Source organism: Olea europaea, chromosome 21, assembly GCF_002742605.1.
Source record: "Olea europaea var. sylvestris chromosome 21, O_europaea_v1, whole genome shotgun sequence".
Classification (NCBI taxonomy): domain Eukaryota; kingdom Viridiplantae; phylum Streptophyta; class Magnoliopsida; order Lamiales; family Oleaceae; genus Olea; species Olea europaea.
This window is the reverse complement of record NC_036257.1, coordinates 13589566-13608297: the sequence shown is the minus strand read 5'-3', so window position 1 is coordinate 13608297 and position 18732 is coordinate 13589566. Positions and strand designations below refer to the sequence as shown.

At 32.8% G+C, this 18732-nt stretch overlaps 2 protein-coding genes and 1 pseudogene across 2 annotated transcripts; 2 read left to right on the top strand and 1 right to left on the bottom strand.

Annotated features, from left to right (window-relative positions):
- Positions 1-5145: 5145 nt before the first annotated feature.
- On the bottom strand, positions 5146-6764 carry LOC111370152 (annotated as a pseudogene).
- A 7850-nt stretch (positions 6765-14614) lies between these two features.
- On the top strand, positions 14615-15413 carry LOC111370151 (small ubiquitin-related modifier 1-like). The gene is made up of 3 exons (XM_022991848.1): positions 14615-14797; positions 14922-15071; positions 15348-15413. The coding sequence occupies exons 1-3, from the start codon at positions 14720-14722 to the stop codon at positions 15411-15413; spliced, it is 294 nt and encodes a 97-aa protein (XP_022847616.1). The 5' UTR covers positions 14615-14719.
- A 684-nt stretch (positions 15414-16097) lies between these two features.
- On the top strand, positions 16098-18060 carry LOC111370774 (small ubiquitin-related modifier 1-like). The gene is made up of 3 exons (XM_022992636.1): positions 16098-16347; positions 17118-17267; positions 17752-18060. Exons 1-3 carry the CDS (start codon positions 16270-16272, stop codon positions 17821-17823), a joined length of 300 nt encoding a protein of 99 aa, XP_022848404.1. The 5' UTR covers positions 16098-16269; the 3' UTR covers positions 17824-18060.
- Positions 18061-18732: the final 672 nt, after the last annotated feature.

Sequence of the window (18732 nt, the reverse complement as noted above, 5' to 3'; positions counted from 1 at the left end):
GTTATAAGGGTTTGCAAAACGTCGCACCTTTTCAAAGCTATGGAAGAAAACAATAATTGAAATTCTTGAGAATTTCAAATGTTGCTGGAAACACAAAAGTGAATATGACAAAATTTAATAATTGGTATTAATTTTGCCATATTTGGGGGTAATTGTTGACACATAAAAATTCAGCCCAAATCGAACGGCCCAAGGAATGAAGCCCAATTGGAGGATCCCCAAATCAGATAGCCCAAAGAATGAAGCCCAATCAGACAATTCAGGATGAAGGTCCAAATAGAGAGGCCCGTAAACGTGGTAACACCATCGCCCAAGCTTACAAGTCGCCCATGATCTGAGCGAATGGAATGCCATGCAGTCGCCTAGAGCTGCTACTCTACTCTCGCCCAAACCTTCGAGTCGCCCAAGGTTTTAGCAAACATGAAGTGTTATGGTTATCAAGAAGCGCAGTTATCAAAGCAGTTATTAAGCAGCCCTATCACGTTCCACAATTCAAGGAATTCAATCGAAAACGGTTGAACGACAAAGAGTAATGGCAGCAGTTAAAAAAGGCAGTTCCATGACAAGTTGGCCATTACGAGGAAAGTGGGCAGTTATAGAACGATCAAGCAGTTTTTAGGCGGTTGATCACAAAGAGATCATTCAGGGAGTATAAAAGGAAGAAAAGACATAGAGCAAATGACCCCGAATCAAAAACTCTCGAATAGAGAATATGTAATTTTAAATTTCTTAATTTAGATTTAAACACTTCTTTCACAGTAACTCGTGTGCTTGCGCCCTTTGGAGGCATTCTGTTTTTACTTTCCGATTGTAAAGTCATCGCCAATAAAAAACACCCATTTTTGGGACTTTATCTCAAGAGGTTTGTCCCTTACACAATCGTCTAATCCTTTTTTAATTGTTAGCGACTAACTCGCGCGAAACACAATTACACACCAAAATTTCGTACTTTCAATGTGGGATTTAAATCAAACGTTGCAATGGGAATCATTACAAACAATCACATTGCGGTTAGTTGGCAGACATATATACACGGCTAAAAGACACAAAAAAAGGCAGTTGCTAGAGAAAAAAGACAGATAATTGCGGCTTACAGAAAAAGGGGAGTTTGCAAGAAAAAATATCGAGAAACAATGCTGAATTTGAGGAAAAAATGAGGTTACTTTTGGTTGCAATTATATACACATACAAAAATCGAAGCTGGAAGATGAAGATATATACAAACGCGTAAAATAGCAACTTGGGGTCCCTTTGAAAAGTCAAGAATTGAGGCTGAATTATAATAGATATACACGCACAGAGAAAGCAGACACGAGACGGCACGCATAGGAAATTTAATTATGTTTCGTTGATTTTTGGTGATGTCTTCTGTCTTTTATTTGTTAATTCAAACAATGTGCATGGCTAGATTTTTATATTGTTTGGGTGTGATAAACCTTTTTTATGAAATTTTTTGTTTGAATAATTAAATTGACATTAATTTGTTTAGTTATTTGGATGTTTATTATAATTTAATTTGCTTTTCATTTATTTGGCCATTAGTTGGATTGGTTGTGGATTTTTTTTATCATCAAGATAGATATAGAATTAATAGCACATAGTGATAAGCATTGTAAGATTCGATAGAAGATGGAAATATACATGTATGCTTTACATGATTTTTATAGATGTTCTAACTCGTTTAATGCTTTCTTGCACGTTCGTATTTTTTATAGAGATATAGGAAAATCACGTGTAGGATTAAATTTACTTTCTATCGAGATAAGCTTTTATATAAAATGGGAATATTGACCAATAAGCATGATTTCAAATTGTGAATTTAAATTGTTGAACTAAAATGGATTAGCAAGGGGTTTCTATATCTTAGCAATACGTCTCATAAATTTGATAAATCTTTACATTGCTTTCAAGTTAGTTAATAGATTTAATAGTGATAGTACAACTTGATTTTGCTATTCGATTAAGGAAATTGTTAGCTTTAACTCGATCAAATACATAGTCCTCATGGAATCAACACTTTACACACTACTATATTACTTGTTTACGATCTTGTTTACTTGCCGGTAATCAAACGATCAACCCACGCAACGCCACCCCATTTCCATCTTCTTTCCCCAAATCAAACAATAATCTAATCATCAAACATTTCTCCCCCCAAATCGTCGTCGTCGTCGTCACCTTCTTCTCCGAACTACCATCACCTTCCTCCACCATCCCATCATCAAACTTTTGGTCAATTTTCCTTTCCCACCATCGCCTAGAGTGGGCGAGACTACCGGCAGTGAGACGCGACCATGGGTGTGACTGTAGGTGGCAACTCGAGGGGTTAAGCAGGGCAACTCTTTTGGCTTTTTAATTTCATTTTGATCTTCTTGTGTTCTTGTTTATCCAATTAATTATGTGGGATGTGTATGTGGATTGAGGCCATCGGCTAGGAAAGAAATTTCGATGGATTGGTGGCTAGTAGTTTTTTTGGATTGGGTAACAACCGGAATTGCTACAATTTTCCCCAATAGAAAAGCTAGGTTTGATGTAAAGATGACAAAATAACTTGTCCCTACCTGCCCCGAATGGGGCCAAAAAAACCCGTCGGGCGATTGGCAGGGCGGGAGCCCTGTCTCGAGTCGTAAGACAAGCGAGGGCCCGTGAAGAAGTGAATTTTTTTTGTTAGTTTGAGCATTATTTGTTTTGGATTTAAAATTTTGAATTTATATTTTATTCTCTAATAATAATATAACTCGAAATTTTGAAAATGTAAATATATATATATATATATATATTAAAAAAAGGGGGCAAGCCACCGTTCCCCTTTGTCCCTTCCCACCCCGAACATGAGCCATTGCCATGTCTAGTTTGATGGTTTGATAATGATTGTGATGGTTTTGGTTTGATTTACAGTGAGATAGGTGGCTATGGCCAGTTGATTGATCAGTGGATGTGAGTTTTTTGGGTTCAATTTTGGGGTAAGGGTGAGGGTGAGGTGAAGAAGATAACCTTTTTGTTTGGTTTCTTATTTTTTGATATAATTATCCCTTATTATATAATTGTAATTATATTGTAAAATATAAATGTCATAGAATTGACGAAAATGCCATATCTCAATTGTGGTCAAAATATCCTTTTTTTTTTCTTTTGCAAAATCTTGGTCAACTAACGGGCAAATCCATTCATTTGGACTTCAACTGCATATTTATGAAATGTTAGGGACATTCGTTGGCATAAATTGAAGATTAGTGTAAAGTTCACAAAAATTGAAAAGATTAGGGACCATTGCAACAATTTTCCCAAAATTATTTCAATACAATGTTTTACGATCTCCCGTCAATTGTCATACATCTTGTCGTCTTTCAAATGAAACTTCTTTAACAAAAACTCAAATCTTTATCTTTATTCAAATATTTTCGTAGTTATTTTGATTCATGACATCCTACGTTGCTTAAACTAGTATAAAACGACATAAATTAGTTAGAAATTTGGAAAAAAATCCAACAAATTTTGTCCGAATACAATTCATTAAGGATCTTGTTATATGTACATCAAAATTTACATAATGAATTGTATAATACCACATAATACTCTATCATTTGTCAATTTAAAACATAATTAACTTTTTTCATTCAATCTTTTCCAGCCACATCATATTATGTAATCCATTATGTATTTTTTTTTTATGTACGAGTAGCAAAATCTATTAACTAAATTCATTATATACATTTTTTATGTAGGAGTAGCAAAATCCGTTAACTATAGTCCAATCAGTGAGTTAACTGAGAACTCACATTTGCTATTCTCTGCAAATTAAAGGCATGTTTGATGTTCACATTTTGCAAAAAAATAAAAAATGAAATAGTAATTTGATGAAGAATGTGTGAATAAAAAATAAGGAATAATTTTAGATTTATATGTAATATTATTTATTGAAGAATATGTAGTTGAAAAGAAGAGAGAAAAATGTATTTTGAAAAAAAAAAAAAAGAATCAAAGAAGGGCTAAAAAAACCAATGCTTTAAAACGTGGAATATAAACTACGCAAAGATTAAAAAAAATGAAAATAACAAAAAAAAAAATGTGACATAATTATTAAACGTGTGTAGTTTCGATTAAGATTGATTACTAATTATAATAATTTCAAACCAATGCTTGCGTTTATATTAAGCAAATTAAGAAATTTATAAATTAATTTATATTAATTAAAAATAGAAAAATTTAAATTATTAAGTGCCTATTTGGCCCCCCTTTAAAATTATAAATTTGCTACAGTATTTTCCACCACACATTCACACAATAAAATATCATACATACAAGCTAATAAATTTTATTTATTTTTTAATCACACATTCCCCAAAAAATACTATTCATAACTATTTAATTTCCCAAATAATGGGGTCACAAACCGGGGCTATTGTTGAAAATACTTACTTGGAGGTTGGGCAGTGACGGATCCAGGATTTTGAGTCAGCACGGGCGATCGTTGAAGGCCAAACGTCGGCCCAATAAAATATTACAAGCTCATTTGATGTTATTTTTTTATTTTTTATTTTGGCAAAAAATGCATTTTGGAAAATAGTGATTTGATGGAAAATATGTGGTTAAAAATAAGAAAAATCTTTGAATTTCGTGTAATAATTTTTTATTGAAAAATATATGATTGAAAATAAAAGAGAGAAAAATATATTTTGAAATAAATGAAAATCAAGCAAGACCTAAAATTTAAACATAACAATTATTTTGTCAAAATTCAACATATATAATTTTGTTAAAACAATAAACTATATTTATCAAATGACATTGTTGTCAAATTTTATATAATTCAAAAGAAAAGCACGAGTTCAAATTTGTATTGTTACATTAAAACAAACTAAGATCTAATATATATAAATTTGTTAAATATGCTATCACAATTCAACAACCGGCATATTGGTCAAACCATTAATAATTTTAACAATAGCCCCAGGTTCGAATCCCCTCCTCCTCATTCCATTAATTTTTGGTAAAAATTGTAAAGCTAAAAAAATTGAACAAAAAGTTGATTGAAGAAGAATCGAACCTGGGACCTGCAAGAAGTAAAAAACGGCACTCACCAACTTGGCCAGAGGGAATGATTGAATGGCAAATGATAATCAGAAATATAACCTAAAAATTCATCTATTCTCCAACAAAAAAAATGGCTGCCGGTGAACCCAGCACGCGCGGTCGCGGGTGCTCGCCAGGTGCTGGATCCGCCAATGAGGTTGGGTGACTACACAGGCTACACCTCCAAATTGTAGGCCTCACTTCCCCTTCCATGTAATATCTGTTCAATGCATAAGATGCATGTGCCTCAACTGCATCAGGATAATAACATGTGGCACCAGATTGAATCTAGCAGTAGTCAACTTTACCTTCTCCACAAATACAATTAAACTTCTTTGCCAAAAAAAATATTTCCACCCTTGTTGACCAATACTCGCATGAGAGTGAAACCTATGTGAATAAAAAAGATGAAAAAATTCTTGCCCCCTATTGTAACTTGTGAGGGGTTTGTCAGGAACGGTGTCAAACCCTTCCAGACAACATAGCAGAATTCCCACAAATATTATCCAGCACCTTTTTTCAATCTTTCCTCTCCTAAGATCACATTAGCTACACACCACGTCTGCCCACCATCATCGTAGTCGCTCGAAGGTTGCGCCACCACTTGACTTTTGCTCACATTCATTCCTTTCAGTGTGAGTAGAATATCATATACTTTCTCTTCGTTTGGGTAAAAAGGTCGTAGTTTCTCTCAGAAGTTGGCCCAATTTTCTAGTTTTCATTGAAGAGTGCAAATATGAAGACATTAAGAGGCTCATCCGGCCTCAAGGAGGTGCCACCACCCGTGAGTATTCTATGTACAAGGTTTTCATTATACAACGCTGCATTTTCATCACCTGCACCATTCTCATTCCTGTCACGCTTTGAAGGCCAACCAATTTTAGTAACCACCATTTTCATGTCGTTGAATCCAATGGTATTCATTGCTGCAAAAAACTGCATTAAGTTGAGCCTCCAACGAACTTTTATAAACAAGCCCGTTATTTAGGTCAGTCTTGCCCGTAATACTTTTGAACGAAAGCGTAGTATAAAGAAACGGTATCCGTTTTAGCAGTATACACAAAATACGAGTAGGCATTCATCATGATAAGATCCAGTTTGTTTTAGGAAACTTAATAATGGTTTCAAAACCAGTTCAACAACGTCCAGTTTGAATGAACTAATAAAGGGTGGATATGAATTATCGAGTGCACCGAGGGCTATTGGAGAGAACACTTTGATGGATCATGTGACACCATACTTGACTTGGGATGCGTACATGTTTTTCATGGTGGGTATGAGGAACTAGGTATTATTCTGCGGATCCGCAAATGCTTTTGATGGCAATAGCATTGATAAGAGTCTAGGAGTAATAAGGAATGATATATTGATTGCACCCACGTGTCATTGAAAGATTGGCTGCTAGCCGCGTTGGAAAAGCTGATCGTTCTAAAACCCGACAGTGATATATTTGAGATAGAGAAAGCTGAAGCTGATAGTACTGTGGTGTCAGTGTCGAAAACCTTTGCCTTGGTGATACCTTGCGCTTTGAGAAGCTGTACTACTTGACTGGGAGACGGTATGTCATCGGCCAAATGACCATAATTGATACCCATGGATCCTGAATTTGAAAGAGAGAATTGAAGTCGTGACAAAAAGAAAAGCAACAAGAAAAATGCATGAAAATAGTGTATAGGGAATGCCATGGCCATGATTTTTAGAGGAAATTGTTGGAAAAATTCCATCGTATGGAACCACACATGTATATATATTGAAATGTGTGTTGCTAATTATAAGGATTAGCCCGTAAAGTGATCTATTATGTTTAATTTTAGACTAATGGGTATTAATTATCATGAGAATAAAGCGTAGAGACCGAAAAATGTTATTTTGAATTGATGAGAGACCAATTTGAAATAATACAAAATTAATCACTGCCAAATTGCAGTTATATATTATGGGGTCATGGTCCCAAATTGTGTGTGAGTTTCACAGTACTCGGCATCCCCATCAATAGAGAAGAATATTTCAGGAAATCACGTAACAATTGGAAGATCAAAATTCAATCAAAGCACTAAAATTCACGGATTAAGGTACGCTTCCGCTTTAATCTTCTCTTTAATTTCAACATGGAGCATTTATGAAAATTTTGTGAAAGGATTTATAAAACTTTGGTTCTTTTCAATTTCCTACAGAAATAATTCTGAGAAGACTATGTCTTTGTTTGAGCCCCATTCTTTTGAAAAAATATATTTTTCAACAGTGTTATGACATCATTTCAACCACACATTATTCAATAAAATAATATTAAGATCCAGTTTGTTTTAGGAAACTTAATAATGGTTTCAAAACCAGTTCAACAACGTCCAGTTTGAATGAACTAATAAAGGGTGGATATGAATTATCGAGTGCACCGAGGGCTATTGGAGAGAACACTTTGATGGATCATGTGACACCATACTTGACTTGGGATGCGTACATGTTTTTCATGGTGGGTATGAGGAACTAGGTATTATTCTGCGGATCCGCAAATGCTTTTGATGGCAATAGCATTGATAAGAGTCTAGGAGTAATAAGGAATGATATATTGATTGCACCCACGTGTCATTGAAAGATTGGCTGCTAGCCGCGTTGGAAAAGCTGATCGTTCTAAAACCCGACAGTGATATATTTGAGATAGAGAAAGCTGAAGCTGATAGTACTGTGGTGTCAGTGTCGAAAACCTTTGCCTTGGTGATACCTTGCGCTTTGAGAAGCTGTACTACTTGACTGGGAGACGGTATGTCATCGGCCAAATGACCATAATTGATACCCATGGATCCTGAATTTGAAAGAGAGAATTGAAGTCGTGACAAAAAGAAAAGCAACAAGAAAAATGCATGAAAATAGTGTATAGGGAATGCCATGGCCATGATTTTTAGAGGAAATTGTTGGAAAAATTCCATCGTATGGAACCACACATGTATATATATTGAAATGTGTGTTGCTAATTATAAGGATTAGTCCGTAAAGTGATCTATTATGTTTAATTTTAGACTAATGGGTATTAATTATCATGAGAATAAAGCGTAGAGACCGAAAAATGTTATTTTGAATTGATGAGAGACCAATTTGAAATAATACAAAATTAATCACTGCCAAATTGCAGTTATATATTATGGGGTCATGATCCCAAATTGTGTGTGAGTTTCACAGTACTCGGCATCCCCATCAATAGAGAAGAATATTTCAGGAAATCACGTAACAATTGGAAGATCAAAATCCAATCAAAGCACTAAAATTCACGGATTAAGGTACGCTTCCGCTTTAATCTTCTCTTTGATTTCAACATGGAGCATTTATGAAAATTTTGTGAAAGGATTTATAAAACTTTGGTTCTTTTCAATTTCCTACAGAAATAATTCTGAGAAGACTATGCCTTTGTTTGAGCCCCATTCTTTTGAAAAAATATATTTTTCAACAGTGTTATGACATCATTTCAACCACACATTATTCAATAAAATAATAATACACGTACATTCAAAATATTTCCTTATTTTTTAACCACACATTTTTCATTAATCACTATTCAAAAATTCACTCTTCCCAAAAATGGGGCTCAAACAAGGGCTGTGTTCGTGCAAATTTATCATTTTAGCTTGTGTATATAGATTTGGTGAAGATAAATAGGGAGTTGGTAAAGTAGGTAGACAGATAGGGAGGTGAGGCCCAAATTTGCTGGCAATTCGCAAGGGGTTTGTGCGTGGAGACCTGGGTGAACCCCACAAGTATTTGTTATGATTATTTTAAGGAAAGAAAATATTTTTCAAATAAAATCTAGTGTAAGAATATTACTTATAATTATTTTTCCTTCAAATATGCATCTCACTTTTATAGTATTTATTCAATATTCTTTATCTGGTTCCAAACCTAATTATTTTACTTTTTAGGACAATTTAATTATATTCTTAATTTTCATTTTCTAAATATCATTAAAACTCAACAAACTTCAACAAGCTTATGACATATTAGGTAAAAGTGGATTAAATAACACTGAACGCAGTGGAGGATCCAGCACCCGATGAGCACCCGTGGTCTCCCATGCTGGATCAGTGGACATTAATTTTTTTGGGGGTTATATTTTGTTTGGATATATCGTTGGTAATTTCATTGATTTCATATATATTGTCGTAGCTCGGTTGGTAGGGGGATCCGTTTTGTAAGTTGGAGGTCAAGTGTTCGACTCTTTACAAGAACCAATGCAATGGAGAAAGATTCGAACTATGGTCTCCTTCGGAATTGACAACCGTTTGACTAGTATGACATTTGGTGGGTGTTCATAATAAGTGTAACATAGATACATATAGATACGTATGTTCAAATTTTGAAAAGATCCAAATAAATAGTGAAACTGGTGCAATGGGAAAGATTCGAACCACACTTCTCTATAAAATTTTGAACTACCTTACCGCTTTGGCATTTGATGAGTGCTATACTCAAAAATATATATATATATATATTTGATTGTTTATTGCGGCCATTGTTCGTGGACGGTCAACAACCACCCGTGTTCACTCGAGCTTTTGGATTCGCCCCTAATTGAACGCTGTGTTAAAATAAAATAAAAAGATTAAAAATTTTCAATTGCACTATAATTACTATATAAGAAATAATTATTTTCTAATAGAAGAATACAATAATTACACTTTCGATACAATACAAACGAACTCTCCACGAATATTATTGCCAACTTTGGTTGGAGAATTATACGATATTTTGATAATCACTATTGCCTCAACGATACAAAAGAGTCTGTGGCTATTATTCTTGAACTTAGCCTGCATCAGCGATACCCAGGTTGGTGGTTTGAACTTTGACGTATCTCTTGATTTTGGATACTCATGCTTTAGTACATCAAACTGAACTATTTTTATGTTATTTTCAATCCATCTCTATTTCACAGCAAATCTTTGACAAATATAATTTTAATTAAATTCAAAATATTTGTTCTCTACAATGCTATTTGGATCATTTCATCTATATAATCATACACTGACGGATCCAGAACCTAGCGAGCTCCCGCGGCCGCACGTGCTGGATCCACCAGCAGCTCTTTTTTTTTTTTTTTTTAGGTTGACAACAATCAGCATTTTAGGTTTTATTACTAGTAATTCGTCTTTGTTTCAATCATGCCTGTTGGCTAAGTTGGTTTAGACCGTGCATGTACATGATGCAGGTCTCGAGTTTGAATCTTTTGGCAACCGAGTTATTTTGCAATATTTTTAGTTCTAGAATCTTTATTTTTACCAAAATTAATTCAGCGCCAAAAGAGATTTGAACTTGAGACCTTGTGCTAAAATGATTGCAAGCTTAACCATCATGGCAATAGCTCTTTTTTGGGTCTAAGTTTAACAAAATATTATATGTCACATCTAATTTTAATGCAATTACAATCATCCAAACCTGTACTCTTCATTTAAATTATACGAAACTTGATAACAATGCTATTTGATGAATACAATTTATTCTTATAATAAAATTATATATGTTCAATTTAAACAAAATAATTATTATATTTAAATTTTAGGCCTTGTTTGATTCTCATTTATTTCAAAATACATTTTTATCTATCTTACTTTTAATCATACATTTTTTTAATAAAAGAATATTATACGCAAATTCAAAACTTTCATTTATTTTTAACTACACATTCTCTATCAAATCACTATTTTAAAATGCATTATTTTGCTAAGAAAATGACATCAAACGGGCTCTTAATATTTTATTACAATCGACAGTTGACGATCAACAACCGTCCGTGCTGATTCAAAATCCTGGGTCCGCCACTGTAATCATATAACAATAATATGATGGACATCTATCACGAAAGGAGTGAGAGATGTCACAATTAATAAGGTGGCAATTGGGGTGCGTCATTTTTTCTTGACTCTTGCAGCTTCAAAACTCAAAAGGATATTTCCATACATTATGAAATTCACACAGAAACGATAGGTCAAAAGATAGGACTTGATGGTTGTGACTCCCTTTTATTAGCAACTTAGCCGGATGGCCATGGCATTCACGTAATGATTTGATCTATGTACGATGTTATAATGATAAAAGTATTGATACTAAAGGAAACATTACCGTAAGAGATAGGGAAGGAATGATCAACCGACAGAGGGTAGGATGGCTTCCTTCCCTGTACGATGAAGATATAAAGTGAGTGCACTGAAAAAGACGGGGATCCGGGTTGATCTGAGGAGGAATTCATATGAGAAAGATTGATTAAATTATTACAAATGACAATTTATGGGTCAATAAATAATTTCTCTCTTTGAAACCCGTTAGAAGGGCCAGTGCAAGAGAAATCATAGGGAGAATGATTGAATCATTGATGTCATGAACTTCGAATCATAGCTTGAGTTGCCACGATAACCTTAGAGTCGCGTGTATGTTGTGGGAAGGTTGGCATAAAAAGAGTGGAAAGATATCTCTTGTATTAATGTACTACATTGATTTATATGCTAGTAGACAATAATAGAAAAAGGAAACATAACCTACATTCGATTTCAATTCTTTAAAATATATTTTTCTCCAAATTTATTTACAACCATACATTCTTTCAAAAAATGAACCTTGCACATTAACTCGAAACTTTTATGTATTTTTTTCGCAGGCGGGAAGGAATGGGGAGGCCTGAGCTTTAACCCAGGCACAATTCATTTTTTGAAGGTGAAAAACAAATTATGTATCAATAAGTATACAAATATTTTTCAACTTTTGGCTCTGCCCTTGCTTTTTCAACCACACATAAAAAAAAGCACTTTTAACAAAATATATATTAAAAAAATTGTAACTCGAACACATGCTAAAATTCGTCTTTGGCATAATACTCTCTTCATCCTATAAAGATATATTTTGTTTCTTTTTTAGTCTGTTCCAAATTATATACCATTTTCATATTAAAAAAAATATATTTTAATTTTCTAATATGTTTCTATTTCATATATCTTTCTATCAACAAATCAAATTTAAACCATTATTTAATATAGGGGTGCATTAGAAAAAATATACCCTTAATTTATATTTCCAATAATGTTAATTATATGGGTAAAACCCAACAATGATCACCCAACTTTATGTTTAGTGACAGCATGATCACCCAAATTTATACTTAGTATCACTATGGTCACCTAATTTGATTTTGTTTTAACATGGAACCTAATTTTTTCACCCTATTCACTAATTTTACAAGGAATAAAATGATAATCTTGTATTATATATATAAAACATATTTACAAAAAAAAAATTTATTTAAAAAACTTTTTTTTAAAATAAGTTTTTATTTTATTTTATTCTTCTAAGTAACTTTTTTAAAAATAATTCTTTATTTTATTTTTAAAACGTTTTTTAAATTAGTTTTTATTATATTTTTTAAGGAACGGTTTTTAAAATAAATTTTTTATTTTATTTTTATTTTTCTTAGTCAATTTTTTTTTGAAAAAAAAGTTTTTATTTTATTTAAGATTTTTTAAATAATTTTTTATTTTATTTTATTTTTAAGTAATTTTTTTTTTAGATAAGCTTTTATATTATTTCATTTTTAAATTAAATATTTATTTTTTATACATATAATGCAAAATTGTCGTTTTACCCCTTTTAAAATTAGTGACAATGGCGAGAAGAAATTGGTTGTCCATTGTGAAACGTTATATGAAATTGGGTGACCATGGTGAAATAAAATCAAATTGATGAGTTATGGTTACACTAAGAGTGTGTTTGATTGACATGAAAAATATCATCTAAAAAGGAAAATGTTTTTCATTTTTTGTGGAAAATAAAAACCACCTCTACCCAAGGAAAACGTTTTTCTTAAAAACAAGGAAAATTATGTATATTTTCAAAAGTTGAAAAATGTTTTCAATGGAAAAAATAGCAATCAAATACTCTAAGTAGAAATTTGGATGGAAAACTGATATTTTCCATAGAAAATAAATATAATCAAACACACCCTAAGTGTGAAGTTGGATAACAATTAATGGATTTAACCATAATTACATTCTCTTAATATGTGTGAAAATAGAAATAAACATATTTTTATTGGATAGATGGAGTAATAAAATTCATTGTTAACCTCTACGTAACTTTCCCTAACTAATTATAAATGTTATTAATTAATTTTTGAGTTGGATAATTAGCAAAAAATCACTATAGTTTGTACTCATTGCAAAAATGGTCCTAATAGTTTCAAACTTACCATATACACCCTCATTTCAAACCTTTCTTGTAGAATTGGTTATTTTCATCATATTTCGTTAAATATTCCGTTAAATATGTGTAACTTGACGCAAAACATCTCTATCGTTTGCTTTAATTGCTCAAATAGTCCCTATCATTATAATTTTCACATTTGGACACTCAAATCGATATTTCTTTGCTTGAAAGGTCCTTATTATATATTTCTCGACTATAACATTATAAAATGACTAATTTATCATCATTTTTAAATAAATAAATAGGAAAAAAGAAATAATATAAAAAATTGTATTTAAAGTTTCTATTTTTTTTTTTCAAATTACAACTAAATTTCACATAAAACAATTTAAAATATTCGAATAAAAGAAAAATATTTTATTTTTCCAATTAACCTACCTACGCTACGCATATCCTCCACCACCACCACCACCACCACCAAAATTACTAAAAAGAGAATTAAAAGTATAAAAAAATATTTGATCAGGAATAAGCATCATTTTGTTTTTATATTTTTTTTTGTTTTTCTATTTTTAATTCTTTTTTTCACTTTTATTATACTTTTAATTATCTTTTTAATTTATTTTGTGGTGGTGGTGGAGTGTGGGGGGATGGACATAGGGGTAAGTGAGTTAATTGAGAAGATAAAGTATTTTTCTTTTATTAGAATATTTTAAACTAATTTACGTGAGACTTATTTGTACTTAAAAAAAAAAAACAAGAAAGTCTAGCTGCAATTATTTTATATTATTTTCTTTTTACAAAAATATATTTTTAAACAGTGTTTTGATATCATTTCAACCACATATTTTTTTAATAAAATAATATTACATGTAAATTCAAAAATTTTCCTTATTTTTTAACCATACATTTCACATTAATACAATATTCCAAAATTCATTTTTCCGCAAAATGGGGCTCAAACGAGGGCTTAAAGATGATGATAAATTAGTCATTTTACAATATTGTAATAGAGAATATAGATGACGAGAACATATTAAGTAAAGAAAGGTCGATCCAAGTGTTCAAATTTCAAAATTGAAACAAGAGGGACTATTTGCGCAATGAAAGCAAACGATAGAGATGTTTTGCATCAAATTACACATATTTAACGGAAGAATTTAATGGAAAGGACCAATTTAGTAAAAAATGTTTGAAATGAGGGTGTAAATGCCAATTTTGATACGATAGGGATCATTTTCACAATAAGTACAAACAATAGGGATGCTTTTTGCTAATTATCCTTTTGAGTTCGAAAAAGCTATAATCTCTGCACATTGTATTTCCCAAACTTTAAGCTTACTGTATTCATGTACGCCACCAAAGGTCATTACTCATTAGAGACTCTACAAATTCGTCATCGGAGGCTAGTCGACTGGCCATGAAACCTTTACTTAAATGATGCAGCGGCCCTTATTTGGCCAAGTTGAAAATGTCGACTCCCAATCAAGAAGAAGATAAGAAGCCACAGTTATACTCGTCTTTCATCAGTCTCAGAGTCCAGAACCAGGTACCCATTCTTTATTGTTAATTTTTAATTATTATTCGTTTATTTTTGTGTTAGATTTACAAAAGCTTGGACATATATTTGCTTACAGATATTTCCCATATATTTATATAGCCACTTTATGTAGGTTGGGAATGAAGTATTATTTAGGATTAAGAGAAGCTCTCCACTGCAGTCGCTCATGGATGGTTACTGTGACAAACTAGCTACCGATTTTGACACCTTCGTGTTTCTGTTTGATGGCAGTAGAATTAGTGGGTCGCAGACTCCTGATGAGGTTTATTTATTTATTTATTTATTCATAAATGAGTGATCGGAGCTTGAATTGGAGAGGGAATACATATTTAGGGTTCGTTTGACAGGACTTTTGAAAGTTAAAACTGCTTCTGAAGACTTCAAAAGAAGTTTTATAAGATAACTTTTTTAGAAAACTCTTCTACGAGAATTAGAAACAAAAACGAAAGGCCTCACAAACGGACCCTTTGAATATTCCGCTCATGCACAGTTTTAGGTAGAACTTGATGAATCGTCAACTTAAGATTTCATTTAACAGCTGGAAATGGAGGATGAAGATGTGATAGATGCTATGGTATACCAGAATGGAGGTGCCCCTGCTTAGTGAAGGATTAATTTTCTTAATAAAGGCTTCGGTAGGAATTGTAATCCAGCATGCTGTTACTAATATATGAATGATGGCTTATGTAACTTATTCTAGCATTTGGTCTGCCATTGAATTTCAATTGCTTCATATCTTTATTTACTTTTTCGCAAAAACATATATTTCTTTATGTTAACGAGAGACAAAATTGCAATAATTTCTGTGTTTTGAAAACATGAACATTCATTAACTAATACCGTGTGGTAACAATCATATTACCTGTATAAAAATTTTTTACACCTTACTTTATAGATAAACACATGGCATAAAGTCATTGGCTCGTTTAAAAAGGAAAATAGTTTTTCCACAAATCAAAATATGCCAACTGAGAGGGGGTGGATTAGCGTATTTCATTAATCAATCTTCTCGTAATGTCTGATTTTTTATTGAGAGATAAAAATCTCCCACGGTGGCAAGGACGGTTTGACAACCATTCTTTTGAGTTTTTGACTAGCTAATTTTTTGAGAATGTGGATAAAAAATATGGAAAAATTTTAAGTTTGCATTTAAGTTTGCACGTTGTTTTTTTTTGCGAGAATATGTAGTGTAAAATGAAAATGAAAGAAGAGAAAAAATGAGTTTTGAAAAATTGCTAAACAGGGAAGCTCTTCGACCGGGGTCTAAATGTCATTTCAGCATACTCTTATAGTGTGGCCCGTGCGATTAGAATCAGCGAATCCAAACCGCTCATTACACCGCACTATCTCATTGACTTATCTCTGCGTCTTTTAAAAATCGACATTAATTCCTCGGCAAAGGTCAATCAAGCGGGCACGAATTTTTCTTTTCGAACGGCGAATCGTCGGCGACGGTGAAAATGTCAACTCCCGGTCAAGAGGAAGACAAGAAGCCCGGTGATCCGTCGGTTCACATCAATCTCAAAGTCAAAGGCCAGGTTTCTCTCAAATTTTAATCCTTTTTACTCTTTAATTTAATTATTGTTCTAATTTTTTTTACTGGATTTTATATTATTGAATTTCATTAATCGATTTGGAGGAGTTTTTCTTCAGTATTTGTGGGTTTGATTTTCTGATTTTTTCTGAACATGATTGATTTGCATAGAGAAGGATTTGAATTCCACGCTGTTTTCATTTTTCACAGCGCCTTTTGTTTTTAACTACTTTTGTTACTCTTGCTGTGTTGGCAGAAGTAGAATTGCTGGACTTATGGAATTGATCTTCTGATCACCTATACTTAATTTATGCTACGCTAAGCATTGGGTAACTTGGCACCAGTATAATCAATTTTGGAACTAACCATTATCTCTCTCCACATGTTATAATTTTTCAAGTCTACCGATGCTTAGCAGAAGCACGGGTCCTGGCTGGACTTATTCCCTGAGTGACTGACTCTACATTAAGAGCATGTTTGGCTAAGCTTAACATTTTTACTTTTAAGTAAATAAGTTTCATAATAATTATACATAGCAGAGGATGCTCTATTTTCATGATTAATCTATCAATTATTCAGGAAAAGTGTGAAGTTTTCTTTCATAGCCAATATTTGATTTCATTAGAATGGATTCTTTGATGTTCACAAGCTGTATATTTTCCTATCATGTTCGAATGATGTACTGCCTACTTATTGGTATGAATATTGTCGTTTACTATTATGGCCCTATTGATTTTTCCAGCATTACTAACTCAATAAAGAAGCTTAATGCAGGACGGAAATGAAGTACTTTTCAGGATTAAGAGAAGCACACAGCTAAAGAAGCTGATGAATGCTTACTGTGAACGACAATCGGTTGATTTCAACTCAATTGCCTTTCTCTTCGATGGGCGTCGCCTCCGTGCAGAGCAGACTCCTGATGAGGTCTTCTTTCTCTCAATGTCCTCCAATCCCTCTCTCTTTCACACACACACACACACACACACACCCCCCAAAAGAACCTCCTCCGCCAGCCCCCCGGGTCTGTATCTAAGACAAATAGCTGATATAGGCTATTCATCATTTATAACATCTAACCATCTCATGATTACTATCGACCGATTCATTGAGATTTTAATGGATTCTTCTAAAATTCACTAAAATATAGGTGTCCTCAATAACTTGTGGATTATAAAGATTTCATTAATGAAAGGATTTCAAGAGATTTGGATGGATTTCAAGCTTAGAAATACACATAACGAACTCTTTTGAAATTTCACTATTTTTAATGAGATTATTGTGAATTCTGTAAAAATCGATTCAAATTCACAAAATTCATCACTATTTATAATTTTATTTTTTTAATTTAAAATATATTAAAATACTAATTGAGGAAACCCATCTTAACTTTTGGAAATTCTTTTAACAGCTTGAAATGGAGGATGGGGATGAGATAGATGCTATGCTGCATCAGACTGGAGGTGCTGCTGCTGCTGCTTAGTTAGGGTGATTAAGTCTTTGTTAACGTCTTGGAGGAAGTTGTAATACAAAATTTCATAATCATTCTAGCTTGCTGCTACTATTCACATGATTTTGAACGTGTTCCAAGTACTTGATCTACAACCATATTTAAGTTGCTGTGATTTTCATTTCCTTTCGAAAAAGTGTATGTACTGTTTACTTTCTGATTCTGGTGGTGATATTGGGACATAAAAAAAGAGGGATGGAGTTTCTTTCTTGTTCGATGTAATGGTCTCTATGGGAGGTTGCACGAAATGCAATTAAAAGCCCTTGTTTGAGCCACATTATTTTCATAAGTATGCATTTTTTAAGAGTGTAATGATAGGAAGTGTGTGGTTAAAAAATAAGAAAAATGTTGTATTTGCATGTAATATTATTTTATTATAAAATGTGATATTGAAATGATATCAAATCACAAAAATGTATTTTTTTTGAAAGAATATGATTCAAACAGGGCCTAAATTTGAAGTTATACATTGATCCATTCAGGGCTGTGCATTGGTTTGGGGGGCCAGGGCCCTATGGACCCGACTTTGTCAAGTTTGGCCCAATTTGAAGTTGACACGACCCAATTTGTTGATGGAAACGAACCTGACCCAACCCGATTCAGGTCGAGTTGGGTTGGTGATTTGGACCCAAACAATCATGTTCTATTCTCCCAAAAAAAGGAAAAAAAGAAAAAAAAAATTCATTTTTTTTTTTTTCAATTTCTCTTTTCAAAAATTGCGTAAAAGCACACAAGCTTCGGTTTGTCGTCGACTGCCACAACAGCCGCTATCTTAATGGATTTTGAATATCAATTTTGATTCGTTCTCTTCTAACTTGCAATGATTTGCAACAAATTGGGAACGTTTCGATTCAAATTGTTGCCCCCCCCCCCCCCCCCCCC